At 40.8% G+C, this 17,615-nt stretch overlaps 1 protein-coding gene across 2 annotated transcripts in view; it reads right to left on the reverse strand.

The window, feature by feature from the left end:
• The window catches only part of DNAJC21 (DnaJ heat shock protein family (Hsp40) member C21), a 26,418-nt gene continuing 8,803 nt past the window's right edge, over positions 1-17,615 (reverse strand). Inside the window, exons 2-12 of one of the 2 annotated variants that reach the window (XM_026865336.1) lie at positions 17,273-17,366; positions 16,195-16,318; positions 15,211-15,333; positions 9,051-9,355; positions 7,659-7,810; positions 7,491-7,578; positions 7,083-7,247; positions 6,410-6,449; positions 2,958-3,148; positions 2,471-2,546; positions 1-1,754 (exon numbers count right to left, since the gene is read on the reverse strand). In XM_026865336.1, coding sequence (XP_026721137.1) covers positions 1,590-1,754; positions 2,471-2,546; positions 2,958-3,148; positions 6,410-6,449; positions 7,083-7,247; positions 7,491-7,578; positions 7,659-7,810; positions 9,051-9,355; positions 15,211-15,282 — 1,254 coding nt within the window. In that variant the 5' untranslated portion in view covers positions 15,283-15,333; positions 16,195-16,318; positions 17,273-17,366 and the 3' untranslated portion in view covers positions 1-1,589. The remainder of the gene's footprint in view (positions 1,755-2,470; positions 2,547-2,957; positions 3,149-6,409; positions 6,450-7,082; positions 7,248-7,490; positions 7,579-7,658; positions 7,811-9,050; positions 9,356-15,210; positions 15,334-16,194; positions 16,319-17,272; positions 17,367-17,615) is intronic. The other variant, XM_026865337.1, reaches the window with a different exon arrangement.

Below are 17,615 nucleotides of genomic sequence, written 5' to 3' on the forward strand. Positions count from 1 at the left end.
TGATAAAGTATTTGTCTTTATTTAAATTAAAAAAAAATCAAATTAAAAAGTAGTACTGCAGGGTTGAGCCTGTGAGACTTCACTTACATAAGCATAGCCAACCTCTGGCTGAGAAGTACTCTGAACAGACCATAACTGGAGGTTTCATAGTGAAAACTGTTTACCCTTATGAGGATACAGTGTAATAAGAGCATGAGAAAAAAAAAAGTTTGCACAAATTTGAAAAGTTCCTAATTACAGTAATTATTTTTATCATGGGGCTCTCATCCAGTCATCATCCTCTCCAAAACATGCTTTTCTTTTTCTCCTGCTGCGTTGGGGATTGCACAGCCCACCCATTAGTCATTTAGCAACAATGCAGACTCTGGCTGGTGAGAGAATATGCTGTGCTTTTTTTCTTACATAATCACTTTTAAAAATGTTTTAGTTCATTACTTCCTTCATTTTCCAACAAAAACCCAAAAAAGGTGTTGTGGACAGTCAAAAAGAACTGTACATCATTTTACTTTCATTCAGATTTTAATGTATGAGTAATTCTTTGACCCACTAACAAGTTAACATACATTTTTACTTTAACATGTTCAGTCCAAATGTTAAATTGTAGGGGAAGAAGAGTATTCTGCCATTTCAGGTGACAAAATTGAAACTTTAGAGGAACTTAGCTAATACAAGATCAGTGCTTCTGGAAAATTTTACACTAGGGGTTTCCTAAGCAACATAGTACAGCTGAGCACTGCCTTCTCCAACTGCATTGACAATTCCTGTGTAAAATCCACTCCAACCCCACCATTTTGGTTTGGTTGGTTTTTGTGGTGGTTGGGTTTTGGTTTTTTTTTTTTTTAAAGTGCTACTCAGATCAGGTAGATTATGCATTTAAACACAGGTGCAATACCAATTCCCATGCTGTTTTTCATTAGAAATCAGAACAAGTTTATTCATGTCACTCATTTATTTCTCCCTTCACTTATTCTAGCAAGGCTCTTCCACTACTTTTTTTCCCCCCCGCAACATCTGGCATGCAAGTACATACACAAAACCAATAGGAATTGTCAAAACTGATTAACCACCTTTGTCATCTTACATTAAATAGCAGATGGAAGGGAAGGACTAATTTAGTAATTTGAAAGAGCCCTTGGGGACTGCAGAATTAAAGCCTGTGTTCTTCTACATCCTGGTGATGTTTCTTCTTTATCAATGAAGCCTTTCAATGGCCCTTCCATTGTCTACAGTCACCCTCTCAAAAGAAAAGCAGCAACAGAAGTGTTAAATTATTATTTCCTCTGCATGGGTTCTTTATTTGTGCAAGTTTCTACAGGAGTGCAAGGTGAGTAGCTTTGAATTACTATTTCCCCACCCCCAAGGTAAAAGCTACTGAGATGATAGCTCACATCCAGTCATTAAAGAAAGGCTGATGAGAAGAAAGCACAGGTTCCTTCACCAAACAATACTCCTTTTGTTGCATCTTCCTTTTTTTTCCCTCCAAAAATCAGGAAGTGTCTTCTCTCTTTCGCCCCAAATAGGCAATGTGCATCTTTCAGTTTTGGGAAAGTTTTCATGTACGATTCTGAAGACAATCACCGTAACAAAGTTCATCTGTTTTTACGTTTCTCTTTTTTGTTTCTGGCGTTTACAGCTTTACTTGTAGCTGGTGCTTGTGTTGCTTTTGCATGTCCTGTGGCTTTTAGGTGTTCAAACAGTTTATTTCGGGATGGAAATGCACAGTTGCAGGTTACACAATGGATGGGAACTTCATTCTACAATGAGAAAAAAACCAAAATGCTTCACATTCGTATGGAATATCTAATAAATGTAATATACCAATTTGTTCTATGCAGTTTTTCTTAAGACAATGGAATGTGACTAAGGTGTCTGTTTCTATCACAGATATTCCATTACTGATTAACAATTAAATACACATTTTTTGAAAAAAGAACCACAAGTGTAACTTCTTGGAATTTCAAAGAGTACTAAGTAGAATGAAGAACAAGAATAGAAACCTTGCAAGTCTAATTCAAGATAAAGATTATTTTTGACCTCACCTGACTATACACACAACACTTTAGGCTTTGAGATTTAGTGAATTTAGTATGTCTTAGCTGTAGTTACTACAAAATTTTGTTCTTTCTGGGAAGCATCAATATTGGAAAAGATGCAAATAGCCTGTCACCTGCCTGATGACAACAGCTGTATCTTCAGTTCTTTAATTTATCTGGTTTGAACTGCCTTGGATACAGAGCTTTAGCAACTCTGAGAACTGAAATTTAGCCCTGCTCTTCTCTGCAAGAACAAGATCTGATGTTCTAGTCTCCTAGCTTCTAATAAAATCACAGGGAGAGAAATACGTTTATCATTAAATAAGCAAAAACCTGTAACAGAATTTGTGGATTGTTGTGGAGGTGATCAAATAACCACCCTTGTTTGTAGTAACATGACCACCAGCTTTTAAATAGCGTTAAGTAATTTGACATACCGTTGTTGGGTGCTCTGAAGATGCCTGAGCAGACTTTTTTGCATCCTTGGCTTTTTTCCCTTTAGGCTTAGTACTGCTGATAGACAAAGAGAAACCAAGATCAGTGCACAGGAACATTCAACATTTAAGACTTTCTGATAGTTTCCAGTCATCAATGTCTGCTGCTTTCTCCTGTTCTTCCTTCACACAACACAATACAGGTGCTTCCAGAAAAAAATTAAAGCAATTTAACTTATACAACCCATTGTTGATCTTGAGATTCAGCTAGATGATGAATCAGCTGAATCAGGTAAGTGATGTGGCAGGGATTTGCAGTCAAATGCCATTTCCAAAGTACATCCTAATGGACCTTTTCAGTATCCTATTTATCAAACTCTGATTTAGTGGAGTAGTGCCCAGTTAAAAGTAGTGAGTAAATCTACACTTTTAACAGTATCAAACATGACATAGAATGACACAGTGACTGCAATACTGCAAGTCAATGCACCTTTTTGCTTCACTCTTCGCTTCATTCACTTGGCTGACATCCTCTGCAGTGCTTGTATCCTCTGACACAGCACATCTTTGGCCATCATTTACCAACTCCTCTGCTGAGCCACTGTCCTTTTCCACGCCAGGCACCTCCTTTTGTTCAACTGTTTCTTCATCAGTACTTTTATCAAGAGCGTTCTCATAAGTCTGTCCAAACAGAAGAAATGCAAGTTAACTACTTTATAGTCATTAGTGATTATGTTTATAGTATTATACTCATTTACCTCAAACATGGGTGGGGAGAACAGAAAGCCATGGACCCTCTTAATTTTACTGTGTGTTTTCAGTGAGATTGTAACAGGTAAAACCTTAGTTCTCCTGTTTTGAAAGATGAGACCACCTGTGATGAAGGGAAGAAACACCAATAAAACAGCCTCTAAAATTACAGAAGAGGAGAATGAAGGTAGCTTTTAATTATACACAAGGCTCATTCTGTTCTGGCTACCACTTCACATTATATGATAGTCTTTGCTTATAACATTGCAAAGTGTTAATTATTTAAACTAAGTTTTTCTGTGCCAGACACCTGCTTTAGGACAATTAAGCCAAAATGAGCTGACTGAAGCTAGATAGACACACTGTATTTTCCTTCCCTAACATTAGAAACACTGGAAGTTTTTCTCACATAAGTTTGGCAAATGATCAACCCCAAGCTTGTCTGAAGCAAAACAGCTCAGCTCCCAAAAGCAGGATCACAAATTTGACCTAACACTACATTAATGCAATTCTATCACCTCTAGTATCTTTTGCAGAGTCACAGCTACCTAAAAAAAAAATAAAAAAATGTAGCTAATCTGCCTACCTTTGGGAAAAGAAAACAAAAACCATAGCAATTCCCTGAACTCATAAGAAGAATCTCTCAGCACAAGATACCAGCTCATGCTACACAAGAGTGGCACCTACTGTCTGGATTGTGACAGCCTTGTGACCAAACGGATGGAAGATGGACACAGTGCCTATGTGCAACCTATCCAGCAAGAACAGGACCACCAGATTTCAAACTGAGGAGGCAAGAGTTGAACAGGAGCCTGATGTCCTGCATGGAAACAAGAAGGTCAAGTCAATACTGACTTGGACTACGCAACACCTGCCAGAGAAACAAGAAAAATGCAGTTGCTTTGAAGTCTCAGGGAAGTTTCTTGACATTGAGAGATGGTGTGGGAAATGGCAGAAGGAAAACACACAATAGGAGACTAGAGGGGTTACATTGTGGGAAGACAGAAGACCATTTTGGGAAAGGATGGAAGAGGCAGGATCTGTACCAAGAACACAGCTAGGATTGAGCTAGTAAGTAAAGAAGAGGCAAGACTTCAAAAAGATCAAGATTAAGGAAGGAAGACAGAAGAGTTTGCTCATTATAGCACTCCTGCCACTCAAGCCTGAAACAGTTTGCAGTTCTTGAATTTCACCCTGTTGCTGTCTGCACAGATCTGTCAAATCATGGCAACTCAGATCCTGGAGTACCAGATTGGTATTACTCAAGTAACAATTCAAGTTAAAGTTCAAGTGAAAGGTGGAATGGATGTGTTCCTTCCAACTACAGTGTCAGTAGGATGTCAATAATGTGGTTTTTTTCTACCCCTTATATTAGAGATTAACAAACAACACATTAACTACCAAACAATTTAGCTGCTAATGCCCTAAGGCCATTGCTGGCCTTTCTGATCAATTCCTTGCATTTTCCCTATCTGCCTGTTTCCATCTGTTTTCCTTACACTTCTGACTGTAGCCTTTTAAGAGCCAGCATCACATTTATTACAATTTGCACAAACAGAAGAAAGTGAGGTCTGAGATTATCATCTTAAAATATAAGTGTAATAATTATTTTGCAGTCAAAGAAGAATCAAAAATATCTGAAAACAGTCTTCAAGTTCTGTAGAATTTCAAGTTCTCTCATTTTTCAGGAAAAAAGAAAAATTAAGTAAGGTGTCATGGTGTAACCCCGGCTGGCAACTAAGCACCATGCAGCTGCTCATTCACTCCTGCCCCCTCCGTGGAATGGAGGAAAATTGAGAAAAGTAAAACCCATGGACTGAGGTAAGAACAGTCTAATGACCAAAATAAATTTATACTGATGATTATTATTCTTGTCATGGAAATGAATATAGCAAAAACAGAGAAATAAAACCCAAGAAAAAACAACTGACGCACAATGCAGTTTCTCACTACCCACTGACCAAAGCCTGTGCAGCCATCAGCCCCCAGCCACCCCCACCCCCCCCAGTTTATGTATTGAGCACAATGCCCTGTCATACAGAATATCCCTTTGGCTAGTTCAGGTCAGCTGTCCTGGCCATGCTCCCTCCCAGCTTTTTTGTACACCTGCTCACTGGCAGAGCATGGGAGACTGAAAAACCCTTAACTTAGGATAAGTGCTACTTAGCAACAACTAAAACATCAGTGTGTTATCAACATTGTTCTCACACTGCGAGAGGCTACTTTTAACTCCCAGAAACAGGGCCTGAGAGAAACAGGCCTGTGAGAAACAAGGACAGAGAAAGTGATAAGGGATGGTGGTGTGGGAGCAGAGGCCCTCTGAGCCTAGGAATGTCTCACAAGTAACAAAACTACAGTCACGGGGTGGATACTGTGAAGTTTGGAGCTGATAAGGCTGCCTGGATAGCACAGGGTGGGCTGGAGGAGGGAGCCTTGAGGAGACAGGAGTGTTCTGCTCTGGTGCATCTTGTAAAGCTTCAAGGACTTCTGTCCAATGAATGACCTTGCTTCATTATCTGCAAAATGCATACTGAAGTTGAATATTCATTTTGCAGATAATTGCATATGCAGATAGTTATGTATGCTAACGAAGACTAACAAGATCATGCTAATCACATCATCCCATGAAGCACCTTACCCCTCCCCATACAGGGATAAGTAGGTATGTGGATTGACCTAGGGGATGGACCCAAGGAAAATGTTTATAAGTTGAAGGGAGGCAAGGAGTGAAATAAAGGAAGAAAGAAAGAAGTGAAAAGATGACAGATGCATCCTTGAACCCTTGACAGCAAGATCAATGCAGGAACTCAAGCTGGTGATCTCTATTTCTACCTCTCAGTATCTCTGTTCTTTTTTCCTCTTTCTCCTTAACTAAGGCATAATCTACTGCATACCATAATTTATAATTTTTTAATTTAGTCAAATTTAGTCGATTATCATGTATCCAATTGTGGGAAATTAATTTCTGGACTTTGAGAGTTGTCTCACTGTTGTCCTCTCCATTGGGGATTTACACATCTAAGCCACTTGTCTCCCTCATTCGAGCAGGACGTGGCACATACAAAATCCAAAACACAGCACTGTACCAGCTACTAGGAGGAAAGTGAACTCTGTCCCAGGCAAAACCAGCACACTAGGAGATAACAAAACTGGATTGTAAAGTTCCCTGAATATCATTATATGACTACATACCATCATTGTTTTCTGTTTCTTCCTCTGCTTCTTTGAAAGTCTGTAAAGACACAAATTTAAAATTACCTCTTTTCAAGAAAAAACAAAAACCAAATGAGTACAATTTCTAAAAAGATACCAAGCTGTATTTTTGTTTATCTTCTTAACATATTAGGGAGACGGTAGCCAAATAGAAAATTACTCATGCCTGAAATGGTAACAATTCTCCTAAACTACTCATTGCATTTAGTAAAACATTTATTCTACTCAGACTGAACTTGAAGTTACCGGTGAGATAGTTGGTATTACACTTTGGCCATTCAAGAAAATGAAGTTGTGCACCTTACTTCATCAATTCTGATTTTAAACACAGTCATTTTCTACATAGGCCAGCATCCAGCTAACAAAAAGTACAAAAACAATAAACCTTGGCCTTCTGCAAGTTCCCGTTTGAAAAACATCACTACTTTTCCTTAACCTGTAACTTTAAGAAACAGATGAAATACGATACTATTATCCTACAACATTTGAATCCAAATCATACTAATGCATGTATTTAACTGGAACTCTGATGATAAGAAATATTTTAAATTGCACAATATTGTGAGTTCCAGCACAACTATAAATCATCAGAAGCTCCCTCTGAGGGCTTCCAAGACTTATTAGTCACAAAATTAAAACCAATTTAAAATACTTCTGCTTAGGCATATCTTCTTCAGTCGGTTCTTCCTCCTCTTCAGTATGTATTCCACTTGCATCATCCAAAGACATGGGAAATTTCTCTTCTTCTTCTTCCAGTTGCTGTCGTAACAGTGCTACCATTTCTCGATGCTTCTTTGATTTTTCATGATTCTTCATCCTGTGAAGACCAGCAGATGGTTACTGCAGGTAGCTCTGAGCAAACACTGTTATATTTACATATAAATTAATAAACAGGCCCTTTATCGATCTCAAATAAGTACAGAAAATTCTGCCCAGACAATGTCTCTACTTGAAAGACAACACTGACCATTATGAGAAGTTAAAAATTGTTTAAAATGCATTTTTAAAAAATTAAAAATGCAACACCCCCACCCTCAAACTCCCAACCACAAGCACTTACATTTTCTTAGATTTTAACAATTTGTCACAAGCAGGGCAGTACAGACCATCAAGAAATTCATCTTCTTCAGTCTCATCATGCAGTTTGTCTGAAGAGATCAGTGGGGATCAAAGTCAGATGAGTGATTTTTGGAACAACTCAGTATAGATCATCTCCCCACACCCATACCTTTGATGCCTTTTGTCTCCTGTTCTTCTAATTCGTCTTCATCATCTGATCCATCTCCAAATTCCTTTTCATATTGTGCCTCCATTTCTTGCAACCCTCTCTCCAGATCTGACATAGTTATCCAGCTCTGCTCTTTATACTGCTCAGCAAGCCTTTAAGTAGAATAACATAGTAACTTCTACATTGGGTCCATGAGATGGGAATTACAGCAGCAGTGTTATTTAAACAGTAACATGTTGTTCTCTGGTATTTTAAGAGGAAATTCCTGAACATATTATGATGGAGCAAACAACTATCTATAGGGCCTGGACATCTGAGCAGCTAGTTTATGATGTCAATGGACACATCTATGCTGCAAGTAAAGAGGTATTAACATAGGTGGGTCCTGCTTGAATTTCAGGCAGGAAATGCTGTGCAGCATGGTCAATATCAAGCTGACATCAGGAAAGTCAGCTCAATCCTCAGCACAGTACAGCTGATTTTACCTGCTGCAAGATCCGAACCCACAAACAGCACAAGACCACAAAAGCCACAAGCACATTACTCCTTGACTCTGCACTATGGGAATGTACCAGCTCAGTTTTCAAATTTAAGTGTGGCCCAAGTTACCAATCAGTGCACCACAGTACAGCTGAATTGTGCCAGCTGGCTCATGGACTAAGAATTATCAAGCCATTTGTCAGTAAATGCATAACTCTGCTTCATTCACCCTTTTGGGGGAAAAATATAATAATAATTATTATTATTATATAATTTTAATCAATATGCAATTATTTTTCAAGTGTACTCTTAAGAATTTAAGCTCCTTCCTCCCATTTGCAGGCAAAAATCTCTTCTAGTTGGAAGGATAAACTGTCTTACACTCAGGAGATCACCTCCTAATTTTGGGAAAAATAAAACCATCAGAAAAATGCATTTATTCAAATGGAAAGGTCATTTCTGAAAGGTTAAAAGGAAAAGCAAAACTAGCTGCATTTTTCCCACTTTCTTTTTATCAGGTACAGTTTCAAGGCAGAGGAAGCTGATCTAAGTCCAGGTTGTCATAGTCCTGCTCTCCCTCATTCAAAAACATACATTGTTTTTGCTTTAAAGGACCACTGACAAATCTTATTTCCCCAGGTAAGTAAAAGCACACTGGATTCTGTGCTACTACAGCGAGTTACCTGCAGCAAACAGATGACTACTTCCAGGTTATTTTAGCTCTCTACACATCAGTACAATGCAGTCCCTCAAGTTTTAAAATGCTCAGACTTGAGATCAAAACTAATACATAAAATTTTCACATGTTTAAAAAAATCAAGTGGAGCTAATATTAGAGTCTAACTCTATATGGTATCCTCATGGATAGTTTCTCAGAATTTAAAAGAAAATACTTGTTCCACAGTTACATACTTAGCTTGTTTGAGCTTCTGCTGCCTTCGAAATTCCTCTGCTTTCTTAGTTTTTTCCGCATTTTGTTCTTCTACAAGTTTTCTGTGAGCCTGTACTCTTTTATCCCTTTTACGAATAAAGGCTACTAGCTGACGGACCAGTTCATTCCTCTCTTTCTTTGCTTTCTCTCTTGTTTTCTTGTTCTCTTTTTCCATAGCTCGTTTCTCCCAGCGGTTCGAGGCTTGTCGTGTGTCATATTCTTCTTTCCAAGCAAAGTTTTTCTGAGTACAGAAACTCTGCCAATATGCATAGAAAGGGTGGACTACCTGTAAGAAAAAAAAAACAGAAATGTTAAACAAGTCACTTGTTTGGCCAGGGGCAGGTGGGACACAACACACAACAAAAGCCACACCAAGTAATTCAGGACTTCTGTAGCAGTTTTGTGTCTTCTATACAGGCCACAGTTTTCCCTCAGGGAATAAATACAACGCATGAAAGTTTAGGGAAACCTCTAATATCATTCTTAAGATTTCAAGCCATGCCAAATCAACAACCTGGTCTAAACCATTCCAAACTGCAATTTCTAAAAAATATCCCCTTGTAGGAGATTGTATTGACACTAGTTACTTAGCTGTGCTGTACTCTTCCTGTTAAACTGAAAAGCACAATCAGAATCAGACATGCTGCCCACAAGCAGGCATATGCACATATTGCATAAGGACCACCGTAATAATTTATACCAAAGATCAGCCATACATTTCCAACAGCAGCCAATGACCGGCACATAAGCAGCAATAAAACAAGCACATGTACATAGTGCTGTTTCTTCCCTGTATATTCTCTCTGACTCAAGAGTAAGACAGAAATTAATAATAGCCCTTGATGGATTTTTCTTTCATTAAGCCATGTAAATTGCTGACATATACAATAGCACAGAGACACAACCTGCACAGTTTAACAAGGGGATATGTGAAGATGCACTTACTCCTGTTTTGTTAACAAATTATATGACTGCAGGTTAAAATTAGGCCTCTAGCTCCCACATTAAAAGAAACAGTAAATGACCTTTCCTTATTCTCCTTCCTTTTACTATTCATAAGTAAATGCTGGATTAATAAAATGGCACAATTATTTTTTTGGATTGTTCAGAAGCACAGAATCACCTAGGTTGGAAAAGACCTTGGAGATTATCTGGTCCAACAACTGACCTCACCCTGACAGTTCCCAACTACACCAGATCCCTCAGCGCTATGTCAACCCAACTCTTAAACCCCTCCAGGGATGGGGACTCCACCACTGCCCTGGGCAGCCCATTCCAACACCCAACAACCCCTTCTGGAAAGAAATGCTTCCTAATATCCAGTCTAAACCTTTCCTGATGCAACTTGAGTCCATTCCCTCTTATCCTGTCGCTTGTTACTTCATTAAAGAGACTCATCCCCAGCTCTCTGAAACCTCCTTTCAGGTAGCTGTAGAGGGCGATGAGGTCTCCCCTCAGACTCCTCTTCTCCAGACTAAACACCCCCAGTGAAACTCCTCCAGTTGGGCTCAGCCCATGGCTCCAGCCTGTCCAGGTCTCTCTGCAGAGCCTCCCTACCCTTGAGCAGATCAACACTCCCACCCAACTGGGTGTCATCTGCAAACTGACTGAGGGTGCACTCCATCCCCTCGTCTAGATCATCAATAAAGATGTTAAACAGGAGTGGCCCCAAAACCCAGCCCTGGGGGACACCACTCATGACCGGCCACCAGCTGGATTTAACTCCGTTCACCACAACCCTTTGGGCCCGGCATCCAGACAGTTTTTTTACCCAGCAAAGCCTGTGCCCATCCAAGCTGCGAGCAGCCAGTTTCTCCAGGAGAATGCTGTGGGAAACGGTGTCAAAGGCCTTACTGAAGTCAAGGTAGACAACATCCACAGCCTTTCCCTCATCCAACAAGCAGGTCACCTTGATGTAGAAGGAGATCAGGTTTGCAAGCAGGACCTGCTTTTCATAAACCCATGCTGACTGGGCCTGAGCATCTGGTTGTCCTGCACGTGTTGTGTGATGGTACTCAGGATGAGCTGCTCCATCGGTTTCCTGGGCACCAAAGTCAAGCTGACAGACCTGTAACTTCCCAGATCATCCTTCTGACTCAATTCTTATAGATGGCCGTCACATTGGCCAATTTCCAATCTGTTGGGACCTCCCCAGTCAGCCAGGACTGCTGGTAAAGGATGGAAAGTGGTCTGGCGAGCACCCAGCCAGCTCCTTCAGCACCCTCGGGTGTGTCCCATCCAGTCCCATGGACTTGTGTGTGTCTGTGTGATGCAGTAGGTCACTGACTGTCTCCTCCTGGATTGCAGGGGGGTCGTTCTCCCAGTCTGACTTCTGGCTGAGGAGGCTGGATTCCCTCAGTACAACTAGTCTTGTTATTAAAGACTAAGGCAAAGAAGGCATTAAGCACCTCAGCCTTCTCCTCATCACTTGTTACCATGTTTCCTCCTGCATGTAGCAGGGGATGGAGACTCTCCCTGGTCTTTCTTTTGCTGCTCACATACTTATAGAAACATTCCTTGTCAATCCTTGACAGCTAAAGCCAGATTAATTTCTAGTGGACTTCAGACCTCCTGATTTCCAGCCTGCATACCCTCACAGCCTCTTTGTAATCACTGTGTGTGGCTAGCCCCTTCTTCCAAAGGCTGTAAACTCTCCTTTCCTCCCTGAGTTGCAGCCAAAGCGATCTTCTCTGTCATCAGCTTCTCTTACAGTACCTGGGGACTGCCTGCTCCTGTGCCATTAAGACTTTCTTCTTAAACAGTGCCCAGCCTTCCTGGACCACTATACCCTTCAAGACCATCTCCCAAGGGATTCTGTCAAGCAGGTGACTAAATAAGACAAAGTCAGCCCTTTGGAAGTCTGGGATGGCAGTTCTGTGGCCCCCTCTCCGGGCCTCTCTAAGAATAGAGAACTATTATTTCAAGATTGCTGTGCCCAAGTCGGCCTCCAACCACCACATCATCCTCCAGTCCTTCTTCATTCAAAGTAGAGAACCAGCAGGGAACCTTCTCTGGTTGGTTCATTCACCAGCTGTGTTAGGAAGTTCTCCCCTATACATTCCAGGAATCTCCGAGACTAGTCCACTCTGTGTTGTATTTCCAGCAGATGTCTGGTAAGTTAAAGTCTCCCACAAGAACAACGGCAAGTGATCATGAGATTTCTCCTAAGTGCCTATAGAATATTTCATCCACCTCTCTGTCCTGGGTGGGTGGCCCATAGCAGACTCCCACTGTAACATCTGCCCTGTTGGCCTTCCCTCCGATTCTAACACAAAGTCACTCCACCCTGTCTTCACTACACCTGTACTCAAAGCAGTCATAACAGTCCCTTAGAGCACCACCCCACCACCTCTCCTTCCTTGTCTATCCCTCCTAAAGATCTTATAGCCATCAGCTGGTGCATTCAAGTCACAGGAGTCATCCCACCATGTTTCTGTGATAGCCATGACATTATAATTTTCCTGCATCATGGCTTCAAGCTCCTCCTGTTTGTTACCCATGCTGTGTGCGTTGGTATACATGTTCTCTATTGCTCACCAAGTAATTATTGATCTTCTGCATTCTAGATATTCAGGAAACAAGATATGTCTGAACTCCCTTCTTACATTACTTCCCTGTCTTGGTTCAGCTAGGATAGGGTTAAGTTTCCCCAGCAGAGAGAGAGGGGGAAGGGATCTCCAGCCAGGTTATTCATACCATGCTGATGTCAGGTCCAGGTAGAAACTTTTTTTTTTTACTTTCTCTTTGGTGGGCTTGGTGGCTGGAAGCTGTTTGTGACCATTAGTGGTATTTCTCTGTATATCTTTTGTCTTGTTCACTGTTATTGCTGTTTATTGTTATCACTGCCATTGTTGTTGTTCAGATTGTTTATTACACTGTTGTATTAAATTTCTTCTTATTTTAGCCTGGGGTTTGTGCCTCACTGCCAGCCCAACCAGCTGCGGGTGGGGAGGGGAAAAGCAACGTGCTCTCCGGTCCCGGCAGGGCTTAAACCACACTCCTCCATTAAGCTGTCTTTTTACTACTTACTCCTACATGCACTACTGCTTATATTTTGAAATACCTCATAGAAATATTTAACCTAACAGTTTAAATATCTCTTATACTAGTATCTCCTCTTCCTTCTGTCACTGGTATTCACATGGACTACAACTATCAACACCTCTACACTAATGTCTAATGGCCTATCTACATGCAAAGCTTCATGGATGTGGCCTCTGACAGGTAGGTTACTAAGGTTCCTCTCTGCTATCACAAAAACCCAGCTCTGTAATAACCAATAAACATCCATATTTAATCCAATAATTTAAGTGAGGTTAGCTTCCCTGTCTCACATTTCTGCGTCAGAAAGGGATATCTTCTGTGCAAAAGTATGCACAGCCATGAACTGGTGACAAGGATCGTCCAACCCTTCACCAACTGTAAGAGCTAAGACTTTCCTCCTCAGCAGCTACCTGAAATACAAGCACACCTCTGACATGCTCCAGAAGACTGTACAGCAGCTCTTGCTGAACTCCCAGGTGGATTTTGCCTACTACTTACGTTTGGAGCTTATCGCTTTTGTTTCTGCATCTAAACTGACCTACAAGTCTTGTTAAGTCACAGACTTAAAAAAATTCTTCCCTGGCTGTCTAGTGTTGACTGAGTGGCCTCCCAAGCTTCTTGTAAATCAACTCAGTTGACTGAATCAGAGAGCATTCACATCACAGATTCTGAAACCTCTGTAGAGGGTTTTTTTTATAGCTCCCTTCTAACACTCTTTTGCCATGATACTCTCACTGAGTCAAGAAGTCAGCACTACAATGCTGGAATCATCTGACAGTGTAATCTCTTTGTACGAATATAAGATAACAGGGATAATGACTTTCCCATTTATAATAACTGAGGCTATTTCCCATAGAAGACCCCTAAGAATCTCTCTTTAAAAAAAAAAGTGAGCATTCTGCTTGCAGAAAAAGTATGTTAAAGCATGCTTGTGCCAGAATTTCAGCCATTTTTGCAGTTATTAATTGACAGCATAAAAGCTATGTGGGGTCTGTAATCATATCTATCCCATGGCCTCAAAACAAGCAGCTTCCAAAAGATGTTTCAGGGTAACTCCATTAAAAGACTTTTAGCAGTTTCAGAGACACTAAATACTCTCTCTCTGGGAAAGATATCCACTTGTTAAACCATCTGTAATTTTACCTGACATTCCAAAATCCATTCTGACACTTCTTAGTTTGATCTGTAACTTTGGTTCCAACTCTAGACAAGTTTTGTACCATCGAAGTTACTTATTTAAGGTATGTATCAATTAAATTTCAGAAATAGTCATACAGTACAATTCTACTAAAAGTTACAGGGAGAAGCCGCAGACTAGGAGCAACATTTGAGTACACTGATACTGTGCAGTTATTCACTGGGGAAAGTGTTATTAGAGTACTATTTAATTTCAACACAGGAATACTGCTAACTTTAAAAACAAATCGTAAGTCTGACAGAATACACAAATAGTTGGCAAACCAGATGACAAGAATTCAAGTGTACCACAGACATTTCCTTTACTTCCCAGTGAAAAGCATCCAGTATTTTGGAAATGAAATCTTACTACAGGGTAACTGTATCATAGTGGGAGCTCACACTGCAGGTCAACCACCACACCTCCCATTTTCTAAAGGCTGTGTCATGCAGTAAGTGTTATATGGCTTTCTTAAATGAGGCAAGACACTACATGTTATTTAAAAAAGATAATCTAAATATCCCTGTCTAATGTAAGTTGCATTAAACCACTGGTCAGCTATTCTCATCAGTAAGCAGAGAAAACATCAGTTCTTTTGTTTTATAGGCCTTGCACTACACTTAAGGCTCACTGGCATAATTGATGACTTGCTCTGTGAAGTGTTTATCTGACAATGTACAGTTAAAGCCTTGCTAATAATACAGTCCAACAGGAAATACCAATTTTAATTCACTTAAATATTATGAATCAGAACACAAGCACTTCCTTTATAGTAATGGTCTACAATATGTATAAAAGACAGCAGATACATGGTTTTATATTCACCTCAAAGAACAGCAGGAGCCTTTCCTTTGATTTCAGTGTGAGACAAAGTAATGACTACTGTGTTACTTTCAGTTCAGAATTAAACTTGGTCTTACCGTATCATAGTCACTTTGGGAATATCCAAATGTAGGGAATAATTCAGTATCTTCCTGGGTCATATATTCCATCTCTTCTCGTGCAATCTTTTCAAAAACTTGTCGATAGACTGTAAAGAATCCCTGAAATTAAAAAAAGTCTTACTCATTTTGCATGGCTCAATAACAGATGTACAAATGCTCAGATACAGTAGTGTATTTTAGAGAAATACTACAATTCTGCAACAGCAACTCAAAACTAGTGTAAAGGCCTTGTAAGATCCTCTCTTTAACAAATTTCCCATTCTCTTGCATTCCTTTTATTTCCACCTGCTTCATGTAGTCTCTGTCTCTCACACATCAACCACCCATATTCAAAGCTAAACCAAAAAAAGTTTCAGCGTGCCAGAGATGTTGATAAGCTTCTGGTTACAGAGGATCAAGTTTTGAGGAAGTTCCAAATATAAAATTCACTATTAAGTATCTCTTTTTTTAATTTAAGATGATACTGACTCACTCCTAGGATAGTAACACAAAGGCAGATATGGATTTTGTGTGGCAGAGGTTTTATAATCACCTGGAGCTTTTAAAAAGTTGATGAGTATCTTAAAATCCAACAAGGAATTCAACTATAGGAAGCACACTTTCCTCAAGGACTGTTGTTATAATGTCTTTTTTTTTGTTGTTTGAAGCATTCTAGCTTGTAAAAGATGTTTCTGAATAAACAGATAGTATTGCAAAGCACTGGAATGCTTCACTGTGTAACACAAATAATGTACACTCACTTTGTCATTGTGTGTTATAGTTGGAAATCATGACAAATAATTGTTGGACAAATTAAAGCTTCCCTAAGCATCCAGCATAAGTTTTGTCTTAGAAAGATTTGAGTAAGCATTATTACTACCTGTGTTCAACAATTCCACACATAGCTTTTCAACACAAAGCAAATGCCAACACTTTTCATTAAATTTAAATTCATTCATTAGAGATGAATTAATTCATTACCTTTTCATCATCTCCATATCCAGAGTAACAGCTAACAGTGAAGTAGCACAGCAGATCTAAACTATCATCTTGGTAGTCTCCATCAACTCCTCCTTTCAGCAGAGCCTCCCTGTGATTATCATACCTAGCAAAAATTCATGGTATCAGAGATGCAGAGACACAGAACATTCCCCAGTGCCAGCATGCTAACACAGTACACTTATCATCTCAATGTATAGCTTAGCCCAGTGTCTGGAATTAGTGTCTCATATCCAAAGTCTTCAGAGGAGAAAAAAAAAAAAAAGACAGGCTCAGTAAATACTCTCTGTAAATACTCTCTCTTGATCTTTAGTTTACTTGCTGTTATCTGTGATATCTATAGCAGCAATTTCTTAATGGGCAGCTAGCAAAGACATGTCAATAAGCTTTCAGGAATGGGTAGGATATGATTTATATCATCCAGTACTCACATAGAAAACCCCCCAAATCATAAATTAGCATCTAAAACCCGAAAATGGTACTTTCCTTTCAAGAGGAACAAACAGTACAGGTGTTTTTGGCTGCACAGTCTGGTAGATGCTTCAGCCCCCTTGAAAAATAAGCTACCCAGAACATTAGAAGTGTACATATTTCAAGTTAGGGCTGTTACAGAAACACGACACTATGTAATCATTAAGATGTACCACCTGCAGCAATCAACAGCACACTACACACCTGGACCTGGTGCTGGCTCAACCCCACGAGGCAGGGAGGGCTGTGACCAGAGGGACACCAGTGTTAATGCACACGCTGCCTCCTGCTCTGGGAGGAAGAAACAAAGGCCAACGCTGGTGTGTCCCCCAGCACCCCGCCGTGCCCCGCTCAACACCGCCTCTGAAACACCTGGAGGAAGGTGCGGGTGGGTGTGCGGTGGTGCCTCCCCAGGAGGCTGCACAACGCTCAGCCCTCGACCCCTTTCAAAGCCCGAACCACAGTGCCTGCTCCTGCCACCGAGGCCCGTGCTGACTCGCTGCCAGGCCCAGCGGGAAGCAATTCGAAGTCCTGGCTGAGGCAGAATTTTAAAGTCTTTTCCAGGCCGCTAACAGACAACACTGCTCACCAGGCTCTTTCCTGGGGGTCACTGAGAACGTCATACGCTGCCTGGATTAACTTGAATTGCTCTGCTGCTTCCTCCGCGTTCTCTAGGTTTTTATCTGTAAGACAATTTAACGAAATTCTAAACGGTCCGACGCACGACGGCAGCACCCGCCACGGCCGCTTCAGAAACCCGAAGCGGGCACAGCGAGCGGCAGGCGCTGCCGCCAGCACCGACAGGCTGCCCAGGCGCTGCCTCCCGGCGCTGCCTCCCGGCACGCCGCCCCGCAGGCCCCCCGCCGCCTGACAGGAAAACCGGCTTTTGCCCCTGCAGATGGGGGCCCGGGGCCAAGCGAGGCCGGGGCGGG

The sequence above is a fragment of the Athene cunicularia genome (assembly GCF_003259725.1).
Source record: "Athene cunicularia isolate RWA chromosome Z unlocalized genomic scaffold, athCun1 chrZ_part1, whole genome shotgun sequence".
NCBI classification, from domain to species: domain Eukaryota; kingdom Metazoa; phylum Chordata; class Aves; order Strigiformes; family Strigidae; genus Athene; species Athene cunicularia.